The following is a 16,139-nucleotide window of genomic DNA, read 5'->3' as shown; positions in this document are numbered from 1 at the left end:
GTTTGGTCATCAAAACACTGAAGACCAAAATATGCTGAGTATCTGACTGCAGTTAATCAATGAGCTACATAATTATAGTAAACATGAAACACGCTGACATTGGAGTGACGAGACACACTTAGACAAGGTATCTACAAGTCATGACATCTACAATATGATCAGGAAGCATGGTAGGCATGATAGGGAACAAACATTGTATGTGGGGTAACAAAACCTATTAAAATGAGAAGAAATCATACATATGTATCAAACATGACATGGTGGAGAGCTGCTGTCTTGAAATAGTGTTTCTTGCAGGGATTTGGACAGGTGAAAGAACTTGGAAACAACGAGTGTAGGGTTTTTATAGAGCGACAATAGAGCAGAAGGAAAACAGGTAAACAGCAGACAAAACAGATAGACAGGGTGAATGTGAGTCAAGAACTGTTGAAAAACAAAGAGTACATCATTAGTGAGAAGAGTAAAGCTAATCAGTACGAATGGAGGATTATATAGGTGGCCATCTTGAATAATTTGAGAAAATAGAATCATTGAGAAGATGAAGCCAATTTGTAGCTCAATCGTCCATAGTCAAGACATATTCCAACCGACCCATTTTTGTTTGCTTTCCTGTTCCCTTTTTATCAATTGATATGTTTCCATCCATCAACTTTCATTCATAATTAATTTTCCGATTGATAGCTCCATTTTGATGTCTACCTCACAGGTGAGAAGTAATCATGCAATGACCATTTTAGTTTTCGATATGAGGACATGTTCTGGGTTTCCATCACCATGGCTTCTGCTTATCAACGAGGCCAAAGAACCGACACAAGATGGAGGTCATGAGCATGCTGTCAACTCACTCGCGTAGCTGATGTTGAACCCGCGCCCCGACATCGAGTTGTCACTCTGGAACTCCAGCCGAAGGACGTGCCCACTACTGGACACGTGCGTCGGTGCCTCGGCTCCTGTGTACGTGCCGATGAGTTCAGCATCAGGCTCTGCCCCATCACGCATGGTCAGGAAGTCAAAGCGTGTCTCGACGTCAAAGTCGTTGAAGGCGATGTGAACCCGGCTGCCTGTTGCAGTGATGATGAGCCATGCACAGTCGAGGTTCCCTCCGTAACCTGCTGGATAGTTCGGTGACAGCACTGTGCCGGATGGAGCTGTATAGTTAAAGAAGCAGGAGACTGGGGGAAGAAGGCACATACACAAGAAGGGCAGTTAAAATGGCAAGATCTCCGGGTGACCGTAATTTCATATGTAACATTTATTGCACATTACAAGTTGCCCTGAGGACATTAGGATATCAAATACGCTGTGTGGACTCAAATCTCACATATAACAGACCAGTTCATTAATATGAAATAATGAAATTGCAAAATGCCAATTGTTCTGAGACGAGCCAGGTTTTCCAGGTTACAATCCGAATTCTTTATCCTGCTACATTCAATCAGATTCAAACCCACAACCTAAAACTTCCAAGTCTCTTATCTTCACCACTAGGCTGGGCTGGCAGGATTTTTTTTTTTTTTGTATACAAGATCGAGGCTCGTGAAAGAGCAAACATTAATCACACAAAAAGTCAAACCGACACATAAAACATATAATAAGGGGAGCGGAAGACAAGATGGGGAGAGAGGAGGAAGGACACAAACACAACATTTGAGACCAGGGACATCGAGAGAACTGTGGGAGGGAAAGGGCTTGGGGGAGGTGGGAGAGGTATAAAACATATGGACACTGCAAGGACTTCCAGGAAAGAAGTTGGTATTTCAAAAAAGTGTATCTGGGGTGAATGGAATCTCCCGCGATGACGCTATCTCCGAGGGCCTTTCACTTACTCACCGCAGGCAGGTTGGTGGTCTTTCCGTCTTCTACCGACTCCTCTCCGGCCTTGCTCCCCCAGCTCTCTCTGGGCTCTGTCCCCCAAATATTCCTACAGGTCACACAAGATCTGCCTGCAACCCTCTTATGGTTAAACTGCCAAAATCAAGACTCTCTGCTCACCTTCACTCCTTCATTCCTCTTTTCTCCCGCCTCTGGAACAAACTCCCTCACTCTCTTCAATCCCACTCCTCCCTCAAGGTCTTTAAAACGGCTGTTCACCACCATCTCTTATCTTCCCCAAACCAAAACCTTGATCTTTTCTACCCCCGCTAATTTCCCCCCAAATCCACTTTTTTTAGGTGACTTTTGACTTCTTTCCTGGAAGTCCGTGGTGTCCTTGCGTTTTATACCTATCCTGCCTCCCCCCAAGCCCTCTCCCTCCCACACATCTCCCGATGTCCCTGCTCTCAAATGTTGTGTTTGTGTGCTTCCTCCCCTTCTCTCCCCATCTTGTCGACCGCTCCCCTTTTTATATACTTTGTTTGCTTGTTTGTTTGATTTGTTTGTTTGATAAATGTTAGCTCTTTCACGAGCCTCGACTCTGTATACAAAAAAAAAAAAAATTAGCGGGGGTAGAAAATATCAAGGTTTTGGATGAGGGAAGACAAGAGATGGTGGTGAACAGCTGTTTTAAAGACAGAGAGGGAGGAGAGGGATTTAAGAGAGTGAGGGAGTTTGTTCCAGAGGCGGGAGGAAAGCGGATTGAAGGAGTGAAGGTGAGCAGAGAGTCTTGATTTTGGCAGTTTAACCATAAGAGGGTTGCTGGCAGATCTTGTGCGACCTGTAGGAATATTTTGGGGACAGAGCACAGACAGAGCTGGAGGAGCAAGGCCGGAGAGGAGTCGGTAGAAGACAGAAAGACCACCAACCTGCCTGCGGTGAGTGAGTGAAAGGCCCTCGGAGTTAGCTTCATTGCGGGAGATTCCAATGATTCTGAAAGCTTTGGTTTCAACAGCGTGAAGCCGAGCTAGGTGTGAGGCAGGAGCACCAGCACAGAGGGGAGAGCAGTACTCCATTGAGCTGCGGATGAAAGCCTTGTATGTGGTGAGGAGCTCAGGTGTGCCAAGGAAGGACTTCGCACGACGGAGGGTGCCCAGTCGGCGACTGGCTTTGGAGGCCAGCTTGGAAATGTGGTTTTCCCAGGAAAGATCATGGCAGATAGTGAGACCCAAAAGCTTGAGCGACAGAACTTCTTGGAGAGGATTGTTGAGAAAGTAGATGGGAGGGTTGTCCAGTCGGTCTTTTCGGAGAGACATAGTAAGAGTGTGACATTTGTCAGGATGGCCTAGAGGTACACACACATTCGCCTCTAAGCTATCTAGCCTGGATTTGAATCCCGAATAGCTATAAACTGTCATCCCAGTGTTTCATAGGCAGGGTGATTCATCAATGTGTGCCAGCCCTCAAATGGATGTTGAATGGTGCTCCCATCTGCTGTTATTAGTTGGTAAACGTTAAAGATCCCATGGTCGCCTTCGCAAAGAGTACGCGAGCTATCGCCAGCACCATGAACAAATTCCAAATTCCTGCCCTAAGCTGCAGAGGGCATTGCATCAGTGGCATAGCCACTCCTCCACCTCCCCCCCCCCCCCCCCCCCCACCAGTGATGCTACTTCACAGCCATGTGTTGAATACGAAATAAGAAGACTACTTTAGGCTACCATCATACAACAGGTCATTCCCATCTGGGAAAGTATGTGCTTCTTAAACGATTTATTGAGAAAAGAGTATATGCTTCGTGAATTGGCATCACATTCGTGGTGAAATCCAGCGCAGGAACGTGAAATATAGCCAAGCAAACAGCGCATGCATAATGGCCTACCTTTTGAGCGAGAGTTATCATGGGATCTTCAGTATGTGTGAGAGTGAATGCTCGCAAATGGAAAAGACCATATAACATCCACTCGATAAAGATGGTGTATTCTACATGATGCATCGTCATGCCTGTGGAGCACCAGGATGGTGATATTGTTTTGGGAATCAAAGAAACAGCCTCGATATATTAGCTATCCTCTACATAACATAACAAACAGCCTCTACTCTACATAACAGCCTCCAAATAAAGATTAGAAAATCTCTGTTAAGCCTCGAGGTTAGATACAAATAAAGTCAGCACCCCAACAGGAGAACAAATAATAACAACAAATGATTGTTCAACAAAAAGAGACAACCATCTGAGCTTACCACGTTTTTTGCAGTACAGTATATTAAAATTATTATAGCTCCGAGCAAGTGTTGTTTCGTTTCAGAGCCAAAGTGGCAGCGCACAATATGAAACTGCCCATTCAAGATTATATGTTGCATTAGTTTCAGCATATTTTCACTGACATCAGGCAAAAACGACGCATGTTCCCATTTTCAGAGAAACAAATAAGCTTGGTAATGTCGTACTTTTGCATTTCATAACCCCACATGCATATAAATATAAGAGGTTTAAGCTGAATTTTGTGCCTGGCATTTCCAGAATACTGTAACAGCAATGGTTGTTCCAAGCAGAGAAAATGTTGCCCCAAACTGTGGAGGACATAATGTGACTAACTATTGTAGCTGTACTCGGTACCACACAGAAGGATGAACCACCATTAGAGGCCATTTTTCCCCGCAAAGCAGGGGTTGGCCTTTTTTGGGGCACCGTGGTCCCCTTTTTGAAGCAATATTTTACAGCTTAGCTGTAGACTGCAGGTAACTGAGAGGGTTATTGTCTGTGAATACCTCAAACTCTGCACCAATTAGTAAATCCCTGAATTTTTGGGGGATAGCCCACCTCAACGCTAGCAGTTTGAGTTTCATGCTTGAATAATTCTCCATATTCTGCTTGTTAGGTTTGAGACTCCTGCTGGCATAAGCAATGACCACCTTTCTCTTCCCTTGTGCCTGCGACAATACAGCTGCGAGGCTATGGTAGCTTGCATCCGTCTCTATTATGAAAGGGGGTTGAAGTCCGGGTAACATAAGATGGGTGGTGAAATTAGCTTCAGTTTGAGGGTGTGAAAGGAGTCTTCACATGCTTGGGTCTAACTTTTTTCGATATTCAGTGACAGTCCATGCCTACCACATAAGGTTGACACAATGCAGGTTGTAATGACTTCATATGTCCCCTTCCCCAAGGGGTTTTCCACTTTGGATGTAATCCGTGTTAAGTTAAGGTGTATATGCGTGTTAAGGCAGCTAATTGTGGCATTTTTCCAAGGCCGCTTCTAATAACAAAAGTAACAAGAAAAAGAGCAATCAGAGATTGCAAACCCTCGCCAGGATGTATTTTCAGTGGTTTTTAAGGCTTTTGTGTTAAATCAAATATGGCGGCCGAACCACGTGACCGATGACGTCATCATCATTATTTTTCTAAACGAATTTATTCCTAGATTATGCTCAAGAAATTTCATCTTGATCGGGTGAAGTTTTGTAATTGTCGAATTATGACGTCATAATGGAGGCACATATGACATTATCATTAACATATTTTATTCCCCATGGAGAGGTCTTTACATTGAGCCATGTCTCAATTTTTTCTATTCAGCACTTTCGGAGATATGGAGGTGCAAAGTTTTTCGGTTTTTCCAAGATGGCGGCCGAACCACGTGACCCATGACGTCATCAATTTTTTTCTCAACAAGTTTATGCCGAAATGGTGCTCAAGAAATTTCATCTCGATTGGATGAAGTTTTGTACTTGTCGAATTATGACGTCATAATGGAGGCACCTATGACATCATTAACATATTTTATTCCCCATGGAGAGTTCTTTACAATGAGCCATGTCTCAATTTTTTATATTCAGCACTTTCAGAGATATAGAGGTGCAAAGTTTTTCGGTTTTTCCAAGATTGCGGCTGAACCACGTGACCTATGATGTCATAATTATCATTAAAAAATTATACAGGTGGAGTTGCACATATGATGAAAATTTTCTGTCAATCGGACCAACGGTTGCAGAGAAAATCATATTTATTCTGTGCGGACAAAGAGACAGACAAACGGATTCAAATGCAATACTCTGGCAATCGAATCTATCTACCAAGTTTCGTCAAAAAATTATTGAGATATCCTGCTATATATCGGTTTTAGCCCTATATCTTCCAATGGTGAAGAATCACTTAAATATTATACAAGCCAGTAATCGTTTCATCCTTGTCAGATACACTACCTCTCTGCCAAATTTTGTTGGAATCTGTCCACAACATTTTGAGATATCCTGTTCACAGGAAAAGAAACAGAAAAACAGACAGACAGGGGTGAAAATACAACCTCCATCCACCTTCAGTGGTGGAGGTAATAACAACACACTTGATAATAGCATAATATTAATGTTATTACAAAAAAAGTTTAATACTCATAATATCTCCCTTCTCCAATGGGTTTTTTCCTCATTGCACAAATATTGTGTTAATGTGTATAAATCGCTTATCGTGGTGTTTCGTGGGGCACCCCGACCAGAAGTAAAAAAAATATTATAAACCACAAACACGTATGATTACCTTTATAAACAGTCGCTACTGATGTTTAACATGAAACTGGAAGGGAGGAAACCCAACATTATTGAGACATTATATGCTTATCAGGTCCATCACAGACTAACGGACCTGAGACTAGATCTATTGTAATTTATATACCCCAGAGAGGATAATAACATGCATGACCCTTCCTGACGCTACAGTAGTGATTGGGTGTACTATTACAAATATAATTAGACACAGTGGATCATATGGCCCATCAGGCCTGTGCAATTCATTAACACCTGATTCAGTTAATCTCAAGGCATTCACTTAATAGTGATGGTACCAACACACAATGCCCTACTGTTTTCAAAAGACACCAAGGGATCGTTCTGCATCGTTGCAAAAGATAAACAATTGATTATATCAACTAAAAAGTTGATGAGAGTACTTTCACCACTGTCCAAAACAAGGTCAGCTGACTTTTAGCATTGGCAAATGCTTTTGCTCTGATGAAGGGTAAAACGCTCGAAACAGGCACCTCATCTTTTCCCCTGGCGGCAGATAGACAATACTTGTGTCCAATCTTTCAACCGCCAAGTGGTCTTCATCTGGATCTTAGGGACAGTCTTTGGGATTTGCTGGTTGAAATATCAAACATGTGCCTACAATGGTTTGAAGAAGAGCTTACCAACATGAAGTACTGGTTTTTGATACTCGAGACTATTGAGATTTTCAATGTTCTTGATAGTTTGAGCTAATAGCACCACAAATAATTAAATTAATCGTCCAAGTAAAATCTTGCTCTGAGCTTTGGCAGGAAGGCAACTATGTACATCCTGATATTGCAGATGGCAGGCAGGGACATCTATCTATAATTCCAGTAATCTCTGTCTGTACGTCTGTACGTCTGTACGTTTGTTTGTCTGTGACCGCTGTTTCTCGACAACCACGGGTCCGATATACTTTTAACTTGCCAGGTATATTGCTGGGGACCCGAGGATGTGCCTTTTCAAGGTTTCATATTAATCGGACAATTACTTACCGAGCTATGTCCAAAAAACGATTCAACCAATCAGAGAGCAGCGAACGATCGCGTGTGCCGAACGTGGCGGGCACACTCTGCCTCGGATGGCACATTTGAGAGCGTATTCATTTATTTCACGTTTGCAAACTATGTTGGCGTTAAACTATGTTTTACAACTAATAAAAACGAATTTGCGTTTCATTCGCTTTCCTGCGCGTTTGTGCACGCGATGGCGATTTCTTTACCAAACTCCGGAAGCCGTTCGCTTTGGACCAAACCATTGCATGTAAATAGAGGGGGGGGGATTGTCACCACTCGCAAGCCGTTCGCTTTGGACCAAACCATTTCATGTAAATAGAGGGGGGGGATATAATTTTAGATATAGATATAGTACGGGCATGCCCTAGTTACTTCAGTTCCATCACTGAAGCATGCATTACATACCATGAAACAGGAATATTAGTCGAGTCTAAATATCCCATCTTTCTCTCACGAAGAGATGTAATTCAATTTGTGATAATGAGATGAAATTCTTTGCAGGTAGGTAGATGTGAATTTATGAGCACATCAGTGCTTATCTGGAAATATGTGCACGAAGAATGAAGTGTTTTTCACCAGCGTAATGGATATGACTTTCAGACAGCAATGTCTCACAGCAGATTGCTTGCATCTCGATAAGAAAACAGATGCCACACTGGAAAAGGCAGGACCTATAAGCTTAGACCTTTTACCTTATTCCACCTGTGATCATCTGTGAGTGGTCTTACCACCCACCAAGAAAAAGAATCCTGTCTGTCGCATGCTTTTGATTGCAGTTTTTTGAGCTTCTCTGATAAATCGACAATAAAACAGAACTTGAAGTATGATCCTCTTTGGTGTGTTAAATTGGTGATTCAGAGGACCCACCATGGTCAAGTAGATATGAGGAAGTCATTTAATGAGAGCAATTGCCATTGCCCCATTGCTTCGAGAAGTAACAATAAAAGTAATAAAATTAAAATGAGTCAGCTTTGAGATATTTGTGAATTATGAGTGACATTTTCATCATTTTAAACACATTTAATTAAACTGGCTCACTCCACCTGGTGAATGGCAACTGTGGGGACAAAAGCATGTTGGGAGCTAGGGAAATAAAGCAAAACGTTATTACCGCGTCAACATAACCGCTGTGATTATCATAACTGCTGTATCACTGGGAACAGTGGATTCTCGTTCTTATGGCTGTAAGGATGTCATACATGGGAGGTTACAAATGGCACACATGCTCAAAATGAAAAAAAAGTGCTTATCAATGGCAGGAGAGGCTAAGATATTTATTTCGTCTCATTGAGTGAAAGTAGCAATTAAAACAGATTGTTCACTTCATACAAGATCAACATCACGTACAATTTGCTTTAGATGTGTGATTCTGATCTTGATTGATTTAAGGTCTTGATTGAAATCACATATGATAAAAGGGAGAAGGAAAGAAAGAGAAAAAGAAGAGACAGAAATGGAAAAAGATTGGGGGGGGGGGGGGTGGGAGGAAGAGGGAGAGAGGAAGAAAAAGAGACATGACTTGACTTTAAGGTCCTTTTATTACAGGAAATACAAAGGTGCAATATATACAGTCACATGAAAAAGTAAGTACACCCCATGTAAAGTTTTGACTTTTTCAACATATTTCAACATACAGCTATTTCATCTTCATTTCAACAATATTGATAGATAAAGGTGATATGATATAACAAATATCATGAAACATTTACATTTTTTAGTCCATTGTATAATTTAAATAAACATAAATGCAAATTTCGCATGTGGAAAAAGTAAGTACCGCCTTTCCGCCTTATGTAAAATCCGGTTAACATGATGGTTTTCCAAGGCCACTTCTAATAAGAAAAAGTAATCACAACACTAATGATAATAACATAGTATTAATGTTACTAGCAACAGTACCCGCCCTATGGGCGGGGCTTCAATTAGGAAGCCCAAATGAAAAGGTAAAATATCAGAAATTGAAGGCTTTTTATTTTAAACGATTCTTATAAACATCTGTTGAATCATATCACACGCAAATCATCAAAATCTAAACAGTACATGGCTAAACAGTACATGGATGATCACGTACCACGTACGTCTCGCATCTCGCTCGCTCTCATGTTGTCCCGATAAATGATCCTTCCGCAGGTTCACCGACAGAAACCTTGTTACGACTTTTACTTCCTCTAGACAGTCAAGTTCGCTCATCTTTTCAGTGCACCGGCACGGGCCGAAAACGGCCCGTGCAGGGGCTGGTCTGAGGATCTCACCAAACCGTCCGATCGGTAGTAGCGACGGGCGGTGTGTACAAAGGGCAGGGACTTAATCAACGCGAGCTGATGACTCGCGCTTACTGGGAATTCCTCGTTCGTGGGACACTGTCTCAAGCCCCAGTCCCCATCACGGATGGGGCTCAGCGGTTTACCCGAGTATGACAGCGAAGGGCAAGGTAAACGCTGGCCCGTCCAGTGTAGCACGCGTGCGGCCCTGGACATCGAAGGGCATTAAACGTTCATTAAACATTAAACGTTTATTAAAGGATTATGAAACGAAAAACATTACGAAATTACGTTCACAACGTCACGTCAAACACTACCGTGAACACATACATCGTCACAACATCGTCACAATGAGAACATCGTCACAATGAACGTTATGCGAACGCAAATGTTATGCGGGAGTCCAAACCTGAGAATGCTGGAGACCAAAGCTGAAATTAGAAAAACTAAATAGCCTATTTTACTCCCAGGGGTCCCAGGATTACCCACCCAAAATATCTTTGAAATCGGTTCAGCAGTTTTTACGGTACCTACGAACAGACAGACGGACATTTGTGAATTATAGTAAGATTACAAAACAAAATGAATACTAATAATATCCCCGATTCCCAAGAGGTTATTTCTCCTTGAATAAATGCCATGTTAACATGAAAAAATAGCTTATCGTGCTGTTTTGTGGGGGCACCCATACCAGAAGTAAAAAAAATACATAAACCACAAACACGTATGATTACCTTTTTAAACAGTCACTACTGCTGTTCAACACTAAACTAAAAGGGAGGAAACCCGATGTTCTTAAATAATGATTTGCTTAACTCATCCATAGACTAACGCATCTGACCCTATAGATCTACTGTAATCTATATACCCCAAATAGGATAATAACATAACCCTTTCTGCCGCTCCTGTATGGAACAGGTGTCCTAGTATATATATACACAAGTAAAAAGGGCATAATAAGTGAAACAGGCTTTCACAGTCCCGTCAGAGAGGTAAAACCACACCGAGCGGGTCTGCTCTAACCCTTTCTCTCTCAACAATGCCATAAGTTATCTTCTCTCACTTGCCCTGTACTGGAGGGCTAGGGGGGAGATGGAAACGAGGAAAGGTATAGAAAAACGCGCAAAAGCCGGAAGTAAAAGAGGGTAGAAAGGAAGTAAAGGACAACATAACCATGAGCACAGCGATACAACAAGCAGACAATATGACACCACAGAGAGAAAGAAAGACAATAGTAACCTATAAGGTAGATGGTTAGGTTGTGTCTTGTTGATGGGGTATAAAGGACTGTGGGTAAGGATTGGGGGTGTCATAGTATGATGGTGCCGCACCACATGAACACGTCACCCCCCATCTTTACCCACAACAATTCTTCACCACTTTTGAGGGAAACTTTTTGCGGTTATTGTCATACGCCCCTAATACGAGTTCTTGTCATCACTCTTTGAGGTGCACGCCACCCCCATTTTCATTTATGGGTAATTGTGTTTAAACATCTTGAGTGAAGTGAACGCCGTTCATTCCCCACATCAAACCTCTCTTCATGTACAACTACCAAGTGACGTCGGTACCACGTGAATCAATTGCCAAAATCTGCAAACACCTTATATTAACGGTTTGCATAATTTATCAGATTGTGAAGTAATTTCACCAGAAAAGGCACATCCCAGGACATTAAATGTTGAAATTCCAGTGCATTAAATTGTGCAGCTGTTGAACACAAAAATGAAGCATTTCAGACACATCAAAAATACATTTCTGAGATTTTTACTGGTCTCGCAAATGATTATAACTGTTCAGCGACATCTATGTTTAATTAACCATGTTGAACAAAGTGAAAGACACAAAGTACTGTGCCAGGATTTAACAGAAATAAAGAAATAAATAAAATATTCAAAATGATTAATTATTGGTTTCTCCAAATGAGTGGAATGCTGAAATAGCAACCTGTGCATGACGATAACTTTTGAAAGATGAATTCAAAAAGTGTTCAACTATCTGAATGATATGAAAATCCCAACCATTTTTATCAGGTTAGCAAATCGGAATGCAGGCATAACATTCATTTCCAGCCAAATAGATTTCTAGCAATGTTCCGAGAGGCAGAAAGAACAGATGGTGCTAGTTGATTCATCAGGATATATTCAGGGTTCACTTCAATTACAAGGGAATGTATAACTCTTTGTCATATCTGCACAGGGAGAGCTCATTTCATGGCAACAACTAAAAAGCAGGTAGATACATGAATGAACCAGCACCGTAGCACAATTCCATGAGAAAATGAAATATAAGCATCACAACAAGCATTTCACCCAATTAGAGACATTAATGTGACCTTTAATCATGGTGGCATCACATCAACTTCCTGTCTGTCTTCAGAAACAGCACCAACTCTTGTCCAAAAGATAAACTTTAACTTACACGCTGTAAACTGCAAAATAATTAAAGAAAATTCCTATTAAATTCTAAATAATTTCCAAATAATTAATTTATTCAAAATAATTTCCAAATAGAAAATTCCAAATAATTAAATTCCTCTTTTCTCCCACCTCTGGAACAAACTCCCTCACTCTCTTCAATCCCACTCCTCCCTTCAGGTCTTTAAAACAGCTGTTCACCACCATCTCTTATCTTCCCCCATCCAAAACCTTGACCTTTTCTACCCCCGTTAATTCACCCCAGATCCACTTTTCTGAAATACCGACTTCTTTCCTGGAAGTCCTCGCTGTGTCCATGTGGTTTTTACCTCTTCCCCCAACCCCCATTCCCATGCCTCCTCCCCCAAGCCCTCTCCCTCCCACTGATCTCCCGATGTCCCTGCCCTCAAATGTTGTACTATTCCCTGCATATCATCACGTAATGGTGTTGGCTTAACAGTTAGGGTGCTGGCTTGGGATCCTAGGTTCGAATCCCGGTCGATCTTTTAATTAACGCCAGTGGGGTTGACTCAGCCTGTCATCCTTCTGAGGTCGGCAAATTGAGAACCAGCTCACTGGTAATTGGGGAAATTGTGTTAGGAATTATTTATAAGCAGAATAATTATTCGACAATGATTTCTGATTGGAAAAGCGAAGATGGTGTTTTTCGTGAAGAGTAGGTGAATTATCACCGGCATCCTGACTGCATTTCTCACCTAATCATTTCTCAGGGTAGGGGAAAGGGTAACTCCTACAAAGGCCATGGTAGACAACCTCTTGTCATGAATCCTTAAAAACCAAAGCAATGATAAATCATTTGGTGTAATCTTTTGTTTTGTAATTATGTAATATGAATGAAGGGATCTGATTGGATACGTGTATGTTGTTGTGCTTTGACATTTCAGCAATGATGTTTGGGCAAAGTCTTCTCGGTGGTGGATTTATTCGGGTCCTGTTGCATACATGACAAATTGAATCTTGTGACATGTTAAAGGTGTATGTACATATGAAATGTTTCACTTGAGTTCAAATAAGTAAAATACACTGGCGTCAGATTGTCTGACATTACCAATGGTCTGGAAAACAGATTGAGACCTGATCTGCATGTCCTGTTGATCTAATCTACTTCTTTTTTTTTTTTGTATACAAGATCGAGGCTCGTGAAAGAGCTAACATAAATCACACAAAAAAATCAAACAGACACATAAAACGTATAATAAGGCGAGCGGTAGACAAGATGGGGAGAGAGGGGGAGGACGGACACAAACACAACATTTGAGAGCAGAGACATCGGGAGATCTGTGGGAGGGAGAGGTCTTGGGGGGAGGCGGCGTGGGGAGGGGGAAGGGGTGGGAGAAGTATAAAACACAAGGACACTGCAAGGACTTCCAGGAAAGAAGTCGGTATTTCAGAAAAGTGGATCTGGGGTGAAATTAGCGGGGGTAGAAAAGATCAAGGTTTTGGATGGGGGAAGATAAGAGATGGTGGTGAACAGCTGTTTTAAAGACCTGAAGGGAGGAGTGGGATTGAAGAGAGTGAGGGAGTTTGTTCCAGAGGTGGGAGAAAAGAGGAATTTAATTATTTGGAATTTTCTACTTGGAAATTATTTCGAATAAATTAATTATTTGGAAATTATTTAGAATTTAATAGGAATTTTCTTTAATTATTTTGCAGTTTACAGCATGTAAGTTAAAGTTTATCTTTTGGACAAGAGTTGGTGCTGTTTCTGAAGACAGACAGGAAGTTGATGTGATGCCATCATGATTAAAGGTCACATTAATGTCTCTAATTGGGTGAAATGCTTGTTGTGATGCTTATATTTCATTTTCTCATGGAATTGTGCTACGGTGCTGGTTCATTCATGTATCTACCTGCTTTTTAGTTGTTGCCATGAAATGAGCTCTCCCTGTGCAGATATGACAAAGAGTTATACATTCCCTTGTAATTGAAGTGAACCCTGAATATATCCTGATGAATCAACTAGCACCATCTGTTCTTTCTGCCTCTCGGAACATTGCTAGAAATCTATTTGGCTGGAAATGAATGTTATGCCTGCATTCCGATTTGCTAACCTGATAAAAATGGTTGGGATTTTCATATCATTCAGATAGTTGAACACTTTTTGAATTCATCTTTCAAAAGTTATCGTCATGCACAGGTTGCTATTTCAGCATTCCACTCATTTGGAGAAACCAATAATTAATCATTTTGAATATTTTATTTATTTCTTTATTTCTGTTAAATCCTGGCACAGTACTTTGTGTCTTTCACTTTGTTCAACATGGTTAATTAAACATAGATGTCGCTGAACAGTTATAATCATTTGCGAGACTAGTAAAAAAATCTCAGAAATGTAATGTATTTGCGAGACCAGAAATGGAAAATGTATCCAGGAAAGAAGTCGGTATTTCAGAAAAGTGTATCTGGGGTGAATTAGCGGGGGTATAAAAGATCAAGGTTTTGGATGGGGGAAGATAAGAGATGGTGGTGAACAGCTGTTTTAAAGACCTGGAGGGAGGAGTGGGATTGAAGAGAGTGAGGGAGTTTGTTCCAGAGGCAAGAACACAATACTTTGCATTTTGGAACTGCTTACAGTGTTTGTAAATCCTCCGAGGGTCAAACAGACCATTTTTGGGTAATTGACTCAGTCATCTTCATATCTCTTTGGAATGTAAAGACCTTGTGATAATCTAGGTCACCAGATGAGACATTTCACCCAAAAGGGGGGGTTGGCCATAAGGTCGTAAGCTGTCCTGCGCTGATACCCCCAAGTTATTTCAGGTTCTGTATGAATGGTGAGGGGATTTCTGCCTCTTCAGAGGTTAGCTTGATGTTATAGGCCTACCAAGACGATCTCTCCGCACGTGTGATGTGATGAACGATCTTATATTTCATTGTTTTATTTTGAGTTTAATAAAAGCTTGAATTTCTCCGACACACTGCATCAGCGGCACAAACGCACTTCCAGAGAAATTATGCAAACCAGCAGCCACAGGCTGCATACGAAACAACAACAACAACAACCACATAATTCCTGGGAAGCAACGGTGAGCTGGATCTTCCGTGTTATCTACAGGGGAAAGTGGGGTTAGTGCAGATCAAGAAGGGGGAGGTTCAGACAGCATTAAAGAGGAAGAAGGGGGAAGAGCACCAGGCATTGATGAGGTGCGTACAGAGATGCTAGTTACAGTGGGAGAAGTCAGAGTTAGTTGTACGAAAAGGCTGTTTAATATGTATGTATGTATGTATGTATGTATGTATGTATGTATGTATGTATGTATGTATGTATGTATGAGAGAGGGAATGATTCCAGAGAGTTGGAGGACAGGTTTTATTGTGAGGATTCTGGATGGGAGGATAAGGGGGAGTGTGTAGATGGAGATCAGTGAAGAGCAATAGAGGTTTAGTATAGGGAGATGATGGATGGCATTTTCATGCTAAGACAGCTGGTGGAGAACAGATTGGAGGAGCAAGGTAAAATGCATTGGGATTGGTGGACTTGGAGAAGGCATATGGCACTGTCCTGAGAGAGATGGTCATTGCAACACTGAGACGTATGGGAGTGCCAAAGGCAGAAGTTAGGTTGGTGTTAGAGATGTATAACGGTACGAAAAGGAAGAGTTTAGGTTGTTCCTAGGATGTCAGAGGAGTTCAATGTGAACATTGGGGGAGGGGGGGGGGGGGGATCAGTGCCCGGGGATGTCTAAGGCAGATTTGTGAAGGAGGATTGGATGCATGGATGAGAGTATAGGTATTGATGGCAGACAGAAAAATATCAAGGAACGTGAAAAGGAAAGTTCTGGTGTATTTTGTGACGCGGGTCACGGGCCTACCTTTACGGTCTGGAGATGGTGGCAAGAGCAGACAGACAACAACAGAGTTTGTAGGTTTGCGAGAACAACTGGGTCAGGATGATTGCGGGACCGGAAAGGGTCGATAGAAGGAGGATGGATGAACTGAGTGAGGTGGGTGAGCAGATGCGCTTAACAAGGTGATTGGTAAAAAGCCGGCTGAATTAAGTTGGAGACTTGGTGTGGATGCAGAAAGAGAGAATGGCAGAGAGAGTGGATAGGTTGAAGGAGCAATTTTGA

The 16,139-nt window shown here is 41.7% G+C and overlaps 1 protein-coding gene across 1 annotated transcript in view; it reads right to left on the bottom strand.

The window, feature by feature from the left end:
- Positions 1 to 16,139, bottom strand: part of LOC137422386 (CUB and sushi domain-containing protein 3) — a 1,172,941-nt gene that overhangs the window by 633,143 nt on the left and 523,659 nt on the right. Inside the window, 1 exon segment of the mRNA XM_078772588.1 lies at positions 846 to 1,172. Within this exon segment, the coding sequence (XP_078628714.1) occupies positions 846 to 1,172 (327 nt within the window).

Source organism: Myxine glutinosa, chromosome 2, assembly GCF_964187855.1.
Source record: "Myxine glutinosa chromosome 2, kmMyxGlut1.1, whole genome shotgun sequence".
Lineage (NCBI taxonomy): Eukaryota > Metazoa > Chordata > Myxini > Myxiniformes > Myxinidae > Myxine > Myxine glutinosa.
This window is presented reverse-complemented; position numbering and strand designations above follow the sequence as displayed.